The sequence below is a fragment of the Vipera berus genome (assembly GCF_964194415.1).
Source record: "Vipera berus genome assembly, chromosome: 2".
Lineage (NCBI taxonomy): Eukaryota > Metazoa > Chordata > Lepidosauria > Squamata > Viperidae > Vipera > Vipera berus.
The window spans coordinates 151,292,292-151,310,651 of record NC_138203.1 but is presented as its reverse complement, the minus strand read 5'-3'; the positions used below and the strand labels follow the sequence as shown (position 1 = coordinate 151,310,651).

The window sequence follows — 18,360 nt, the reverse complement described above, 5'->3', positions numbered from 1 at the left end:
TTACCCTGCAGGGACCTTGATTAATAACTCTCACTGTTAAATATTGATATTTGAGTTCCTGCTTTGATTATTCTCTTTGCTATTTAAGTGCTTCTCTTAAATTTGCTTTTTGGGGGAGACTTTTTCAAAAGTCCTGCTCAGTTCAGTGCATGTGGATATGGCATATACAGTGGAATGCATTCTCTGATAATGTCCATAAGATTGAACTCTGCTTTAATATTCATTGCTGTCTAGGGAATTCTAGGAGTTGAAGTCCATACATCTTAAAGTTGCCAAGGTTAAGAAACACTGGGCTACTAAGTAATTTCCCCATTTAAAATAACTTAAGCTGTGAGGGTACAATAGACCGTCCCAAAGCCTTAGCCATAACCCCTGGAGCAGGGCCATTTGCAGTAAAAGAAGGTAAAAGAAGTCAAGATGGTGGCCTTTGCTGTGCAATGTAGCCCCTCCCCCTTTCATGTGCATCTTATGATGGATGCACAAAGGGGTGTGCTTTCGATCCTTTTCTCACAATGTCCACTTTGAGCATTTTGTCCCTCATCCCAGATAGCCCTGCTGCAGAGCCCTTCCAAAACTCCCATGAAATTGAAGCAAAAGGAGAAAATTATGAAATACATTGTGAAACGATTTGATTCTCTAAGCACTGAATTTAATTGAAATCCATTTTTCTCTTGACCACACTGAAATTTTTCATCCCAACAAAGCTGCTGAGGGGTTTTGGAATTTAGTATTTAACTGAGTGGAATGTGCACAAGCAGGATTCAGTTTGTTAGATGTCGTAATTTCTTTCTTCCTTAATATTTTTAGTTTTATAAGTCCGTTTTTCAAGATCTGGCTTAGAAACTCTAGAATTTATTTAGAAAAACTGGAGAATCAGGCCTTAATCTATTTAAATGAAATTCTCATGGTTGGTTCTTACTAAATTCATCAAAAAGTTAAATGTAAATTTTGCCTTACTTTCAATGGAACTGACCACAGTTAAGTTTTTCTGGTTTAAGGCCTCTGTGTTGGGAATTAGAATTTTTCTGTGGAATCTTTTGCAGCTGAGAGTGCAACTGAGCTACATTTTGTTAAACCCACAAGATACTAGTCATTGGCAATATACCAAGATAAATAAATAACAAAGTCAATTATAATTTTCCAAAACACTTGTGCCACATCCTTCCATTGGAGACTATGTTCCTAGCTGATTTTTTAAAATAATTCTTTTAAAATCTTAAACTTTAAAGTCATAGAGCAAAAAATTATGCTTTGGGCAGTTACTTAAATTGTATTGCAATAGTTGCTCTTGTAGAAGTTAGGATGTATTTATTTGATTCATATTCTGCCTTTCATTTAATTCTGTGAGCTGTCAAGAAATTTCACTCACTAAACTTCCAGCAAACTAAAATCAGTCAAAAGGTTTTTTTTTTTAAAAAAATATAAATAAAAGTGGTAGAGTATAATTGTTAAAAATTAGCTTAGACATTTATGGTGGGGAAGATACATGCGCATGTCTGGTGTTGTTTTCAGAACATTTGGATGGACACAAATATCAGGTATTTATTCTATTTCACCATTTTAGAATGATTTAATTTGTGCTTTTCTTCATAATGCCCTATAAGAAGAAAGTAGCTGTAGCTTGTTAAAAAATTGTTCAGGCAATATTTGGACAGTGGCAGCACAAAACACAAAAGATCTGTTTTCTTCCCACCCACCCGTCCCTTTCATATATATTTATTTTCCTTTGGTATCTCTCATGTTTTCTCCATGATCTCCCCTCCTCCCCACATCATTTGATAAAGTGCTGAGGTAATCGCTCTAAGAATCATCAGTTGTTTGACAGCCTAATAGGTATAGGAAAAATATCATCTGCATAATTTATGTTTGTGTGCTCTGTGGCCTCAAAGCTTTAGGGTAAAATTTAGCTAGATGCAGAGGTGACTGGAAGGAGATTGCAATTTCTAGATAGATCTCCAGGTAAAATACATTGCAGTTGTTTAACAGAAAAAGCAAAACAGCTCCCCAGCTAAACAAATAAAATAAAAAATACTGAAATATGAAGGACAGAAATGGAATTTTGCCTATGTCACTGTGGGAACATAATTCAGTTTGGCAACCCAGAAAATATTCCCAATTTTAGAATTTGTTCATTATAAGTGGTATTTTTTTTAAATGTGGCTTTAGTTTAAGCACACACAAAATATACCCCAAAGCTAAAAGTTTCTCCTCCTCTGAAAAAGAATGATGATTTCAGTTAAGATGCTGTGACTATGCTCCAAGTATAAAATGAGTTCACTCTAGGACTGGAAAATTCAAATAATTAAAATTTACTGAGCACAACTTGGCAAGTGGGTGGTCCGTATAAATTGAATAAAGAAAATTTAAGAAAAAAATAAGCTTCAGATTGATAAAAAATTAACGTTTGTCTTGTTAGTGATTAAAAATACGTTTTCAGAAATTTCCTTCCTTCCTTCCTTCCTTCCTTCCTTCCTTCCTTCCTTCCTTCCTTCCTTCCTTCCTTCCTTCCTTCCTTTCCTTCCTTCCTAGCACAGTTTTTGGGAAAAGGCAGAGAAGGGAGCAGTCTCTTCTTTTTACCTCATCTCATTCTTTGAATTTGCGAAAGAAAACTACTTGATACCTTTCTTCTGCTAAAATAAGTGTGCCAAGGGAAGGAAGGAAGGAAATCTCTGAAAACATATTTTTAGTCATTAACAAGACAAACGTTAAATTTTTTTTATCAACCTGAAGCTTATTTTTTCTTAAATTTTGTTTATTCTGTTTATACGGACACCCACTTGCCAAGTTGTGTCCAGTAAATTTTAGTTATTTGAATTTTCCAGTCCCAGAGTGAACTCATTAATACTTGGGGCACAGCCACCATGAACCGAAGCATCTTATGCTGGGTTCCCTTTAGTGATTTAAAACAACAACCACATTTTTCCTGATACTCCTGAGATGCCTTTTCCTTTAATAATTTACCGCTGCAAGGCAGAAGTCTCTGCTGCTATTTCAGCACATGACATCATTCTCTCCCCCTCCCCAAAAATATCCCACCTCACATATTGCAGGGAACCTAGTGTTTCTTGGGAGGTTTCTCTTCTTTTGTCTTCCAAAGGTCTCCCTGCAGACTGCCTTCTTTTAATTCTCTATCATTCCTTTATTTATTTATTTATTTATTTGGCTGGGGTTTATAGATGGGATTTTGGCGACAGAGGTATTGGTGGCAAGAATGCCCCTCCATGGACTTTGCCTTCTTGTGCCTTTTAATATAATAGTGAGCAAATGCAGGCAGGATGCTGAAGAAAGCCCAGTTAAACCTGCCGTTTAAATCCTCTTGTGTAAGTTTGATATCCAAAGTGGAAGGACAAATGCCATATAAGTCAATTAAAGCATTAGGTAATCTAATTGTGCTGTGGTCACCAAGTGGCTTAAAGGCTGCATGGAGGCTGCGCTTCCCCGCCACCCCTTCCCCACCTCAGCCTTCCCCTGAGGCCCTTGCAAATAAGGAGAGGAGGAGAAGGGGGAGCAAGAACACACACACACACACACACACACACACATACACACACACACACACACACACACACACAGAGTGCCATGGACCAACAATAGAAATGAAAGACCCAGCGCTGGAAAGCTAGGGTTGCAACCACAAAGCCACCCCAGAGGGTTGGGATAGGTTATAAATATTACAAAATGCATCTGTAAAGAGAGAGTGGCAGGAAAGGTGGTATTTGCCTGGAGAATGTGGAAAGTGTTGGGGGCCTCAGCCCCTCAGCCCAGTGTTCTTTTTCCCCCCACCTTCTGGAGCCTGGAAGGTTTTTGGAATTTGCTTAGCCCCTCAGCAAGGCTTCTGAAATGTCTTTGCTCATTAGGGCAGGAGGATGAGAAACCCACAGGCCTGGGGTTTAAAACAAAAAACGGCCGAGTTGGGGTGGGTGGGAGAAAAAAACGCCAAAACCAGCCCAAAGCAATTAAAGTTACTTAAGTCAGGACGAATGATGTGCTGCTAGCATTCCTCCAGCTTGGCGCTTGATTGCTTCATTGTGTGCATTCCTCTGCCGAGTTGTGATGGAGCAGCTGAGCCCAGAGGAGGAGGGAAGGGCTGGGGTGGGCTTCTTGGTGTCACCCTGCCAGGTTAAAAGAGCTCTGGCTGGCTTGCCTGCAGACTTCCTCAACCAGGAAGCTTCCAGATGGATCGGACTCTATCTCCCATTATTCCCAACCGATGGTGTGCTAGATGATGAAATAGGAATCCAATCCAATTAGTAGCCATGTGCTTAAGAAAAGGCTGCCCAGTGATAAAAAAAATAGTATAAAAAAGCAACTCCTTTAAGCAGGGACAATATTGTTAAGTGGGCCAGGCTATGCCTCTATTTTTGTCATAATTTAAGGTAGGCATGCATGCTTCAGGAAATATATACCGGTAGTCATCAGCTTACAACCACAGTTGAGACCTGAACTTTCATTGCTAAGTGATGTGGTCATTAAGTAAGTCACTTCCAATTTTATTATCTTTTTTGCATGGTAGTTAGCCAAATTTGACTTTGCCTGCCAGAAGCCCCCTGGGAAGGTCATAAAAGGCGATCACGTGACCCTGGGATGCTGCTACCCTTGTAAATGTATGCTGGGTTGCCAAGAATTTGGATTTTGATCATGTCGCTATGGGAATATTGTAAATGTAAGGACCAGTTGTGAGTCATTTTTTCCCCATCGTATCTCCAAACTTTGATAGTTAAACAAATAGTCAAAAATTGGGGACTATCTATACATACATCTATATCGCGGGTGTCAAACTCGATCGTGTTACCTGACATATCGTGACGTGTCATGACTTTTTTTGCCTTTGCAGAACCAGGGTGGGCGTGATGCATCAGGCCCGCGGGCCACCAGTTTGACACCCTTAATCTACTTTCATACACCACCTTTATCTATAAAGGAGAAAAGAGAGTAAATAATAATTAATGGTGCTCCTCCCTTGCTGATGTACCTTAATCTGAATCACTTTTGGATGGAAATAGTGCCACAGCTCTCCTCGGAATCAGTTCAGGAACTACCCCGAGTACTTATTGCTGCCTCAAGCTAATTCTGAAACAACTTGGCCTCTGAATGTGTCTGAATTAGTTCAAGTTGCTGTATGCAACAAAATTTCATTTTAATGTATGCCGATTAGTGTACATTCAAAGTGACAAAGTTATTATTCTAAGTTATTATTCTAAAGATGCTGAATTTTTACATTAAAAAATACAATAATTTAACCTTCCAAATGACTCCAGCTTCCATATCAACCCCCCATTCTTTAAATCAGAGTTCCCCAACGTTTTCGGCTTTGCAAACCAGTGGAGGGGGAAGAAGGCATGGTTCTGCATACGACGGGCAAGCGTGTGTGCATGCAGCTTGTCCGCTGCTCGTGCAAGTAAGGATGTGTGTGTTCACCTGCCAGTTCTGTGCCCGGTTCCTAAAGGCTCAAGGCCCAGTAAGCGGGCCACAGCCCGGGGGTTGGGGACCCCTGCTTTAAATGACTCTCCAAGGCCAGTTTTCCTTTTGTGTGCATATATTTTCTAACAGACAACAGTTGTTTAGCAAGAAGGCTTTCTTAGCAGTGGGAATTTAGTTACAAATGCCCTTCCCATAACATTTTGCATGGGAACTAACGTTACTCTAATGTACAGCATTTTAATTTACTCAAACACTTAGTAGTTGCTGTAATTTTAATAGGCAAATGGTAGTTGCTGTTGGGTTTTATGCTTTTGGTTGCCTTTGCTAGCCTTGTACTGCACCCTCAAGCAGATGTTTTTGAATTCTCACTGCCAGGACTCTGGCCAGCATTGTCAAAGATATTGGAAGTTGGAATTTAGCAAAGGCAATCAATCAATCAGAATAGAGCTGAAAGAAATATTGGAGGTCCAACCCCTTGCTGAAGCAGGAGACCCTATATCATTTCAGACAAGTGACTGTCCAGTCTCTCCTTAAAACCTCCAGTGATGAAGCACCCACAACTAAGAGCCCTGGTGGTGCCGTGGTTAGTACGCAATACTGCAGGCTACGTCTGCTAACTCCCTGCTCAAGGTTGACTCAGTCTTCCATCCTTCTGAGGTCAGTAAAAATGAGGATCCAGATTGTTGGGGACAATAGCCTAACTCTGTAAACCGTTTAGACAGGGCTGTAAAACACTATGAAGCGGTATATAAATCTAAGTGCTATTGCTATTCTGATGGCAAGCCATTCCACTAATTAATTGTCTTCACTATTAGGAACTCCTTAATTCCAGGTTGCTTCTCTCCTTGATTAGTTTCCATCCATTGTTTCCTGCCCTGTCCTCTGGTGCTTTGGAAGCCCAAAGTGCTGTGAATTTCTCTCCACATACCTGAGGTAGTATAGTATAGATCTTGATATGGTGGAAAGGGATACATAAAGTTTATGTTTAAAGTTTAAACTGAAATAGATAACTTTTGTTGAGGATTTATAAATTATGCTGTATTCTTGTTAATTAATTAATGATTTATAAGCTATGGCTTTATGAATATGAACGCTGTGAATTAATGACAATTCATTGTATAACAAAACCTCTCATATATATTTAGATCATTCTGTCTTTATGTAAATCTTTAAAGCAAGAATCCTGGGTTGCAAGCTATTAGGGATTGGAAACATCTTTAGGTACAAGGTGCCATCACCTGATCGTGTATATGGCATAGGAATCAAGATTCCCTATAAAAACAACGCCAAAAATTTGGATGACGATGATCACTACAAATATCTGGGCATCCTTCGGGCTGACAACATCAAGTGCACTAAAGTCAAAAGAAGATTAGAAGTGAATACATCATAAGAGTGAAGATCAGGGGTCTTCAAACGTGGCCCTTTTATGACTTATGGATTTCAACTCCCAGAAGTTGAAGTTGAAGTCCACAAGTCATAAAAGGGCCAAGTTTGAAGACCCCTGGTGAAGATCCTACTATCCTAACTCAGTGGAGAAAATACCACCAAGACAATTAACACTTCGGCAATTCCAGTCGTTAGACACATAGCTGCAATAGTGGCCTGGACTCAAGCAGAACTCCAAGCCCTGGATAGGAAGCCAGAAAAATTGGCAGTGATAAATCATGCCCTTCATCCACACACCAATGTTGACAGACTATTAACCAAGGAGCATGGTGTTATTTCCATAGAACATCTTGATTTCTTCACCACTTTTCTCCTGTAAGGGTGGCTTGTTTGTCCAGTGCAAAGTCCATGGAAGTATCTTGGCTGTATATAAGGACAGTGTTGAGCAATGGTTCTATTTCAAATGACATTTTCCTGCACAACTTCAGATCATCCACATAAAGGAGGCGGGATAGCCTGGTAGATGTTTTTGATGTGTGATAAGCCATGGCCTGAATTATTTAGCAGTGTTGATAGAGGAATCAGTGCAAAGACAAACAGGAGTGGTGATAGTTTCCTTGAAAGATAGAACATAGATTCCTGTCTTGATATTAACTTCTCCTAGTCTATCACTATTGATCAACAATTGTCTCTTTATAGCGTCATTAATCATGGCAAAAAGTTTCTGACTTCTGTTATTTCTAGGCATGTGATTATCCAATCAGGTGACAGAGAGTTGAATGCCTTTTTGTAGTCAATCCATGCTACATTCAAGTTGGTCTTCTTTCTCTTGCAGCTTTCCAAAATCTTGTCAATTAGGGGTTGATCTTTTGTTTGTCTGCTGTTTTGGCGGTTTCTTTTCTGCTCAGGTGGAGAGCTCGTTTTCAACTAGATGCTATTGGACTACCACATCAGTTAGCAATTTGAAAGTGGTTGGTAGGCAGGTAATTGGCCTGTAGTTGCCGGATGCTGCCTCTTTTGTTGGATCTTTCATTATCAGGTAGGTTTTGCCAGATGGTAACCAATCTTCAGTTTTGCCTTCTGGTTGTTAAACTGTTTGGCAATGAGTGGATGTAGCCTCTGTCGTGTAGTGGGTTCTGGAGAGCAGGAAGGACGCCGGGATGATGAGTACAACATAACAGCTCTTTATTAGGTGGAAGTGACTGTACTGGGGAATAGGGGTTACTTGCACTCTATATACCTGGCCAGGTATACAGCCACCCAATCGGATTGAACCTCTGTTTCCCGCCGAAGCTGATTCCCGCCAAAACAGTTACAGTTCAACGCCTCCTGCTGGTGACTGTTGTGCAAGTGCTTTAGGTGTTCCTTTAAACCTAATACATAACAGCCTCTGTTCTGTTATTTCAGATTCTGGATGTTGTTCTTTCTACAACTGGTGCATTCTTTCCAGATATCCTCTTCTCATTGGGCTTGAAGGTTAGGGCTTCTTCTCTTCTGAAGAGAAGAGAAATTCTCCCTGCTGGCCCATCTTCAGGAAACTTCTCCCTGCTAGCCTACCTTCAGAGAGAAGTTCCCTAAAGATGGGCTCTAGCATGAGTCCAAACGCTGAGAAGACAAAACCTGGTGACCGGCTCAGATTGGATCTTGCAACCTGATGTATCCTTTGGGAATGTCATCACATTGTTCACATAGTATAATTTTAACCTGATGGCAAAGAGCTTCAAAAAGAACCTTTCACGGGAGGAGGAGCAAATAAGATTTTGTGAAATTAGAGTAAAATCGCCTATAACCTATCAGCCAGCCTAACTACATGTTTTGGATGATGTAATCTTGAGTGGGCTACAACAATTATTTATGAAAATGGTTTCTGTTAGGCATATGGTGTTAGCCTACAATGTTGGGTTGAAAATATATTAACCATGATGTTATGTCTTTACGTTGTTAATTGGCCAATGGGTGTGTAAGTGTTCTCATGGTCATAAGAGGAAGCTAGGAACGTAGCTTCTCTCTCTCTGAATTCACTGCTCTCTACTATTACTGTTTTTGCTCTGTTACCTGAACTGTGTATTGACCTCTGGACTACTAAGAAGACTTTGTATTTTGGATTGCTACTTGGACTGTTTATTTTTGACTGTGCATTTTTGTTTTTACACCACCTCAAAAGTATACTACTTTTTGCTTTTACAACTCAGTGTACTCTTGTGTGACTCTTACTGCTCTCAGTACCCTTCCTTGTCTGTGCAACTCTTTGGTAGCACAAGGAGACCTCTGCACAACAAATTCCTTAACAGTTTCAGCGTCATGGTAGATAGCTCGGTGAAATGTTTTCACCAAAGACAGTCCTAGGAATAAAAATAAGAAAGAAACTAAAAAATGAGAGTATCCTAATGCCAAAGATGAGGGCTTTTCATTGATCTGTGGTTTGGATTGCTTCAAGGAAGAACCTCTGAGTGGGATACTTGTTGACAGTAGGGAGAACCAGAGCTTGCCCCACAGAGTCAGTCTTCTGATGTTGGAGGCATGGAGCTTATCCCTTCTTTCACCAGCAGGCCAATTCTGTTGAGCACAGGGAGGCACAGAGCCACCTGGATGGTTGGAGGAAAAAGTCTTGCCTCATTGACACACTGAGGTATGACATTCAGAACAGGGATAGTGCTACTTCACAGGCTGGAAATCTCCCAAAATCTGAGGTATAGTCACACTTGGAATAATGCGCATAGTTTGAGTTGTTGCACACGAGACAAGGTCACAAGATTAGAAGCAGCAGAAAGAAACTAGCAATCAATATTATATTTATAAAAACCAAACTGTAGGTGTAAACTGAATTATAGATTTCCTAGTAGATTACATACTATAGATGGCTTTAGCTTTATACTAAAGGCTACTGCATTTAATAGGTAGATAAGATATTAGATACTTCTCTGGCAGAATTTTGGAAATTTCTTAATTTTCTAATTATATTTTCTGGCTTTTACTACTATTTAGATGCTCCCCACTTCAAACTGGCAAAAAAAAGTCACGTGTTGTGTTTTTTTTAGCAACTGGGGGCAAAGGGGCCTCTTAGGGCTATGAAAGGGGAATTGTGGGCTGCATTCAGCCTGTAGATTGTCCACACTTGTACTACAGAAGTGACCATTAATGCCGTCTATTTAAAAAGAACCCATTAATTCCCTTGCTAAAATCTTATTAACGATATTAATACATGTAGTCCTAGATTTATGACAGTTCATTTAGTGACTGTTCAAAGTTACAACAACATTGAAAAAAGTGGCTTATGACTGTTTTTCACACGACCCTCGTAGCATCTGCACGGTCATGTGATCAAAATTCAGACACTTGGCAACTGACTCATATATATGACAGTTGCAGTGTCGCCTTTTGTGACCTTCTGATAAGCAAAGTCAGTGGGGAAGCCAGATTCACTTAACAATCCTGTTACTAACTTAACAACTGCAGTGATTCACTTAACAACTGTGGCAAGAAAGGTCGTAAATTGGGGCAAAAATCAGTTAGTAAATGTTTTGCTTAGCAACAGAAATTTTGGGCTCAATTGTGGTTGTAAATTGAGGACTACCTGTATTAAACTGATATGCAACAACCAGATGACATGCCCTAGTCATATATGTTAATGTGCCTTCAGATTTATTGTAGAAAGAAAGGCAGTTACACAACTCTTTTATCTAGTAGTAAAAGTAAACTTCACATTGAGCACTGTTCCTTGGGATTATAGGATTTTTATATAATATTTCCGGGCAATTATATAGATTTAAGATTTAAGATTTATTGAGATTTTTATACCGCCCTTCTCCCAAAGGGACTCAGGGCGGTTCACAGGGCATAAATATAAACAACAGTACAAACATTAAAAGATAATTAAATTAATGCCCAAGTTAAAACCAGAATAATAAAACAAACCTATAAAAAACCCAAGTACCCCCATCAGGCCAGACCCGCTAGTTCGAATAAATGGGTCTTCAACCCGCGACGGAAGGATCGGAGGTCTGATGCCATCCGGAGCTCAACCGGCAGTTGGTTCCATAACGCCGGAGCACCCACAGAGAAGGCCCTCCCCCTGGGGGCCACCAGTCGACATTCCCTGACAGGAGGCACCCTGAGGAGGCCCTCTCTGTGGGCGCGCACAGGGCGGAGGGGAGTCGACGCCGGCAGCAGGTGGTCCTCGAGGTATCGCGGACCCATGCCATGTAGGGACTTAAAGATCATAACCAAAACCTTGAACCTTACCCGGAAGACAACTGGTAACCAATGCAGCTCACGGAGCAAAGGTGTAACATGGGAGTACCGGGAAACTCCCAAGACAACTCTCGCGGCCGCATTCTGTACCAGTTGGAGCCTCCGAGTAGTCTTCAAGGGAAGTCCCATGTAGAGAGCGTTACAGTAGTCTAGGCGAGAGGTCACGAGCGCATGAGTGACCGTACACAAGGCCTCCCGGTCCAGATAGGGCCGCAACTGGCGCACCAGGCGAACCTGGGCAAAAGCCCCCCTAGTCACGGCCACTATGTGATCCTCCAAAGTGAGTCGTGAATCTAGGAGGACTCCCAAGTTGCGAGCCCTATCCACAGGGGGTAAAAGCTCACCCCCCATAGAAAGAGGTGGAACATCCCAGGTGTCTCGGGAAGCCGGAATGTACAGCCACTCAGTCTTGTCAGGGTTGAGTTGAAGTCTGTTCCTCCCCATCCAGACCCGAACCGCCTCCAGGCAACGGGACATCACAGCGAGGGCATCACTGGGGTGGTTTGGGGTCGAAATAAAAAGTTGGGTATCATCAGCATATTGATGATACCCAACTCCAAAACCACGAATGATCTCACCCAGCGGTTTCATATAGATGTTGAACAGGAGAGGCGAGAGGACCGACCCCTGAGGAACTCCACAAGCGAGAGTCCTAGGGGTCGACCTCTGCCCCCCTGCCAACACCGACTGCGAGCGTCCCAGGAGATAGGAGGAGAACCACTGAAAAACCGTGCCTCCCACTCCCAATCCCCTGAGACGCTGCAGCAGGATACCATGGTCGATGGTATCGAAAGCCGCCGAGAGGTCTAATAGGACTAGGACAGAGGAATACCCCCTATCCCGAGCCCTCCAGAGATCATTCACCAGAGCGACCAATGCCGTCTCCGTGCTGTGCCCGGGCCTGAAACCCGATTGGTAAGGGTCCAGATAATCCGCTTCATCCAGGACCAGAGGGAGCTGATGCGCCACCACACTCTCAACAACCTTCGCAAGAAAGCGAAGGTTGGAGACTGGACGAAAGTTGTTCAATACAGCTGGGTCCAAGGCAGGCTTCTTGAGGAGAGGTCTCACCACCGCCTCCTTCAAGATGGTGGGGAAACAACCCTCACTCAAAGAAGCAGATATAACCGCCTGGAGCCAGCCTCGTGTCCTCTCCCTAGCTGCATAAACCAGCCAAGAAGGGCACGGGTCCAATAAACATGTGGTGGAACTCAGCTTCCCCATAATCCTGTCCACTTCATCAGGGGTCACAGAATCAAACTCCTCCCAGATAACATTGACAAGACCGCCCGTGTCCTGATCGTCAGACTCTGCCCAGCTGGAGTCCAAACCGGTCCGAATCCGAGCGATTTTATCCGACAGATGTTGACCAAACTCCTCGGCACGACCCTGCAAGGGATCCTCCCTCACCTCCTGATTAAGAAGGGAGCGAGTCACCCTAAACAAGGCGGCCGGGCGATTATCTGCGGACGCGATGAGGGTGGAGAAGTAATTACACCTCGCCTCCCTCATCGCTGCGAGATAAGACCTAATGTAGGTTCTTAACCGCAATCGGTCGGGTTCAGATCGGCTGGACCTCCAGCAGCTCTCTAGGCCCCGTTTCCGACGCTTCATCTCCCGGAGCTCCGCGGAGAACCATGGAGCTCGCTGGGATCTGCGCCGGGTCAGGGGCCGCAAGGGTACAACCCGGTCGAGTGCCTCAGTGGCTGCCCTTTCCCAGGCTTCCACTAAGGCATCCGCCGAGCTGTGAGCAATGGAGGCAGGTGGAGACCCCAGCGCCGCTTGGAATCTCTCAGGATCCATTAGGCGTCTGGGGCGGTACCATCTAGTTGGCTCCGTACCTCCACGGCGGGGGGTGGCAAAATGGAAGACCAGCCGCAGGAGGTGATGATCGGTCCATGACAGGGGCATAATAAATGGAAAGCCCCCACCAAGATCATCCAACCACCGTCCAGATAAGAAAATCAGGTCAAGGGTGTGGCCTCCCCCATGAGTTGGCTCAGAAATTACCTGCGTCAGGTCCATGGCCGTCATGGAAGCCATGAACTCCCGAGCAAGCTCAGATGAACCTCCCAGGGATGGTAGGTTGACGTCTCCCAAAACTATAAGTTTGGGGAACTCAACCACCAACCCTGAGAGGACATCGAGCAGCTCGGGCAGGGCTGCCGCTACGCGACTAGGCGAGATGTACACGAGCAGCAAGCCCAACTGCGCCCCAGAGCCAAATCTCATGAAGAGAGACTCACACCCGACTATCTGAGGAACGGTGGTCTCCCGCGGACATAAGGTCTCCCTAACGATCACCGCCACACCCCCACCCCTACCCTGAGCTCGAGGCTGGTGCAGCACCCGGAAGCCTGGTGGGCAAAGATCAACCAAAGGGACCCCACCCTCTGGGCCCAACCAAGTCTCCGTGATGCAAGCCAGGTCCGCATGCTCACCCTCAACTAAATCCCTAATAAGGGGAGCCTTGTTGACCACGGACCTGGCATTCAAGTACACCAGCCGGAGCTCAGGAGGCTGCACATCATCGCTCCCGGAACCTCGGGAAAGAGGCAGAGGGTCGGAGCGCCCCACCGCTTGCAAATAGCGGAGCCGGCGCTCCCGGTAACGATATGGCCCCCTGTCTATCCGCCTGCTGCCATTCCCCGTCGTGGGAATTGGTAATCCCACGACCCGCTCATGAGCCCCGGAGACAACGACCCCTCGTTCTCCCCCCGCGCGGTCAGACCCAAGTCTGGCCTGAACTATGGTTGATTGGCCGCCCCCCAAAGCCAGACAACCCCTATCTCCCACCCCCCTCCCCAACCCCGTAAAAAATTTTGATAAAAACAAAATCAGGGGCCTCTTATTACATTTATGTTGACGGCCCCTACCCCTGCCCAGCCATCTCTCAGAGACCCAAAACTCGGGCCCTTCATCGAGGTTAGAATTTAAAGAGGCGGGTCGCACCCAGGCGAGGGGGGCACCCCTGAGGGCGAGCAAGTCCGTGCTGGTATATTGTCGCATGTTAGTCCAGCAAGTCCAGAATAGGTAGTCCTGGAGATGATCAAGTCCATAGGAGGGTCGAAGGCCGGAAAAGAAAATATCTGGATCCACACCCAGCTGCACTGCCACTTAGCTGGGTGCCCCAGTAAACAGGTCCCCCCCGCCCTCTCACGGCAAGTTGCAACTCTGTACCTGGGGATGGTCAAAGATATACTCTGGGTAGGCATGCCCCATAGAGCTCCCACCTCTATGGGGCTGCAGATGTAAAAGTCAGCCACTCTCCCACCATGGCTGATACCCAGGACCGACCAAATCCAAAGGGGAGAGGGGGAGGCAGACAAAGTTATATATTCAGGCAAAAGAGTAGACGGGCCAAAATGGGCGAAATGGTCTAAAAGCGTCACCGCCGTTAGAACGGTCCAAAGGTGGTATAAAGACCGCCTGTTGCTCCATTGAAGCGGTCCAAAGACGCCGTTGCCAACACAAGCAGTCCGAGGCAGCACAGGAAACATCATCGCCGCTAGGATAACTCTCAGTCGCCCTCTCCACCGCCAGAACGGCCCGAGGACGATAGCGTCACTAAAAGCAGCCTGATGCAGTCTGGGGTAAGATGGAAGCACCACCGCCGGCGAGAGGGGCCAAGAGCCCGAGAAACATCGCAGCCAGTCACTGGCCTCCACAAGCGGCCCAAATAGGCCAGAAAACACTGATGCCGCCGAAGTGGCCCAAAAACAGGTCAAGTGTTGCCACTCGGGCCAGGAGGCCCCAGGAATGCCACCGCTTAGTGCTGGTCGCTGAGAACGGCCAGAGCCCACTGCTGCCGTCGTCGTCGTCGCCGGATGCAGGCCATCTCTGCCGTCGAATGCGGCCCCAGGAGACGCCGCTACCAGCGGCAACGCCAACGCCCACGCCGTCGCCACCATCGCCGCCGCCAAGCCGGACCCGCAGGCGTCTCTCTCGGCAACCAGAGGCAGCCCGAAGATGTTAAGGGCGGCCCGAAACGGCTCGGGGAAGCAAGAAACGCCGCCACCGAGCGCAGCCCGAGAAACTGCCGCCGCCAGCGCCTAGGCCGCCGCCCACGCCGCCGCCGCCATCACTGCCGCCCCAAACGAACCCACAAGCTGTAGATGTGATTGCTTTCTTGCAGTATGCTTTTTCAACTTTGTCTAGTCTCCATTCTTAGTATTTCCAGTAGTTACTTATCCATAGGTATTTTGCTGTCTAAGAATAGCCAAGGTTGACCGGCTGTTGACACACTGCAGGGCTGATCCAGGCCTTCACATAGGAAGCTCAGAGTACATTCTTGGTTTAGATACTCCCAGCTTTTTCATTGTTTTCCAATTTTATTTATCCAGCTTATTCTACTTTGCATGGTTGTTATGAATATATATATAAATATCTCTGTATTTTGTGCAGTAATAATCGCAGGTAATTCTCAAATGAGCCACTGGGTTTCTTTCAGGGTGCATTTCCTTTTCAATCTAAAGCTAATTGTGGTTCCTTTGTTCTTTCCTTCTAGCTCTGTCAAAGATGCACTGGACACCAGAGCATGCCCAGCCCCTGAATCAGTGGCCAGAGCAGCACCTTGATGTCTCCTCCACCACCTCCTCACCTGCCCACAAATCTGATCTCTACCATAGCAGTCGGCAGCGCTTCAACTATGCCTGGGCCAATGATGACATCTCTGCTCTGACTGCTTCCAACCTGCTGAAGAGGTATGCGGAGAAGTACTCAGGAGTCCTCGACTCCCCTTATGACCGGCCATCAGCACTCAACACCTATGGGGATGGCGCCTTTGGACCCCTCAATGGACAGAAGGGGGAGGTGGAGCCTTGGTCAATGGCCCACAGCGCCGAAGGAGTTTACCCTCTGACCCCAATGCATGATGGACTGTCTAGCTCCAAGGGGATTGTCCCTCCGCCTGTCACACCGGGTAACGGTCTTGGTACATCCCCCGTGGTTTCCACTAACCTGTCTGACTCAATTTATCCCAGTAACACTTGTGGTGGACCCACCACATCTGGCAGCCTCGGGGCATCTCAGGAGTATCCTTCGGGCTACAGTGGAGCCTACCTGCCCTCAGGCTATTGCAGCCAGCCCACTTCAGCACTTCCCCCTCCACACCCATCCACCCACCTGCATAGCTCTGGCCTCTTGCAGCCCAGCCATCCTTCCACCACCCTTGTCCCTGGATATACTTCTTCAGGACCCATGTACAATTACGCTTCAGGGAGCTACCCATCCCAGCCCAGTTATGGTGCCATCCACCCTCCCCATCCTTCAGCTTCATATTTACCCTCAGGCATTGCTGCCCCCACACCCATCCCCCCTTCCTCTCGTCCGCCTGTGGTCCCTGGTTACAGCTATCAGAGTCCTCTCTCTGTAGCACCCTTGAGTGGTGAATCAGGGAGCTCTTTGAAAAGAAAGGCCTTTGATATCACTGGTGGGGAGGATGATGGCGAGGGCAGGTATCGCAAATACAGCTATGAGCAACCAAAGTCTCCGTATCAGATGTCCGACAATGGTGAATGTAGAGGGAATGGATTCAACCGGAGCTCAGAGGTGCCTTTCAAAGGTGGGAAAAGGCCAAGTGGAGCAGGAGTGGTGGCAACCACAGTGGCTTCCGAGGAGCCCATTGGAAAGTTCAACAACCAGGCTATGAAAGGAATGGTCTCTCCAGCTTACAGTGTTAGTGAAGCCCCGCTGAGGGCTAGTGAGAGCTTTGAGAAATTCACTCCTCCGGCTGCCAATGGGGAGCATGAGGGGGACTCCTTTGCTCTAAGGATGCAGCCCAAAACAACAGCATTCAGTGGTGACAACAGCAGCCAGCCAGTAGAAGAACAGCTGAAAACCATGGACCCTTTCATTCTGGAATTGGTGAACAACAAAGTAATTGACTGTGGCCCTCCAGTCCAGTGGACGGACATTGCAGGACAAGTCTCTGTCAAAGCTGCCATTGAAGAAGAGCTTGTATGGCCCATCCTGAGGCCTGGCGCATATACTGGTGCAAACCAACCGCCCAGAACCATCCTGCTTTTTGGGCCTCGTGGTGTAGGGAAGACCTTGCTGAGCAGGTGCATTTCTACCCAGCTGGGATCTACCCTGTTGAAGCTCAGTGGGACAGCCTTAGTCTCCAAGTGGAAGGCTGAGGCTGAGAAAATCCTACAGACCACTTTCTTTATATCCAACTGTCGGCAGCCTGCTGTTATTCTCCTCACCGACTTGGAATCTGTCCTAGAAGACGCTGCCATCTTGAAGTCCCAGTTGCTCACCTACCTGGACAAGCTGGCTACCTCAGCTGAGCAGAATGTGGTTGTCATAGCAACCACCACCAGGCCTGGTACTCTGGATGAAGCCACCCAAAGAAGGTTTGCCAAACGATTTTACATCTCCCCGCCAGACAGCATTGCAAGGCGGCAGATTCTGCACCATGCTTTAGCTCAGCAAAACTACTGTCTCAGCGAGAGGGAGATGGCCTCCATTGTCCAACTTACTGAAAGCTACTCCGGCAGTGAGCTCCTCCAGCTTTGTCAGCAGGCAGGGACCAACAAACTGCACAGCCTGCCTGGCCAAATCCAACCCACCTCCTACAAGGATTTCGAAAGTGTTTTCTGCAAGATCCACCCTGCTGTCTCTCAGAAGGAGCTGGACTTGTATGTGGAATGGGATAAAATGTATGGGTCTCGCAATTAGCGGGGAAGCGCCTGTTCTTCTTTCCAAATAATGTTTAATCTTTTTGAGAGGAAGCTACTGGAAACAAAGGTCTTGGGGCGCTGTGGGTTCTCATATCTTCTTCCCTATAAATGTGGGAAAGGGTGAGAAGTAGTTTTCATCTCTTTAAAAGCAAAAAGCCACACCAATTGGATGCAAGTCCTCCTCTAGACGGACTGACATGCAGCTTGTTTTTTTTTAAAAAAAATGTCTGAAAGTTTGTGTGGTGGTTGTCAGATTTCTATGTTAATGAAAAGTAGTTGCTCAATGAACTCAGGATAACCTATTTATTATTGATCTGTTTTTCTAATCAACCCTTTCCAGCCAGCATTGTAAAATATTCTGCCAAGTATTACCCCTTTCCCAGCTCCTTTTTACTGCTGCACACCTCAAACACTTCTGTCTGACTCTTCACATTTCAGTTGCAGCCTCTCTCTTATCTTTTTACCCTGGAGAAACCCTTGAAATAATGTTCAGGTCTCAGGGAAGCCCTGCATAAAAATAGCAAAAAAAAAAGAAGAAGAAGATACAAATACCTCACAATTCAATTCACTTCTAACCTACACCATCCACATTTTATAATATGTACAACAGCAAAAT

General features: G+C 45.7%; 1 protein-coding gene across 1 annotated transcript in view; it reads left to right on the top strand.

Moving 5' to 3' along the window:
• The window catches only part of FIGNL2 (fidgetin like 2), a gene marked incomplete at its 3' end in the record, with an annotated part of 66,265 nt that extends 48,523 nt beyond the window's left edge, over positions 1–17,742 (top strand). The window contains exon 2 of the mRNA XM_081318980.1: positions 15,569–17,742. Within this exon, the coding sequence (XP_081175106.1) occupies positions 15,580–17,742 (2,163 nt within the window). The 5' untranslated portion in view covers positions 15,569–15,579. The remainder of the gene's footprint in view (positions 1–15,568) is intronic.
• Between the last annotated feature and the right edge of the window lie 618 nt (positions 17,743–18,360).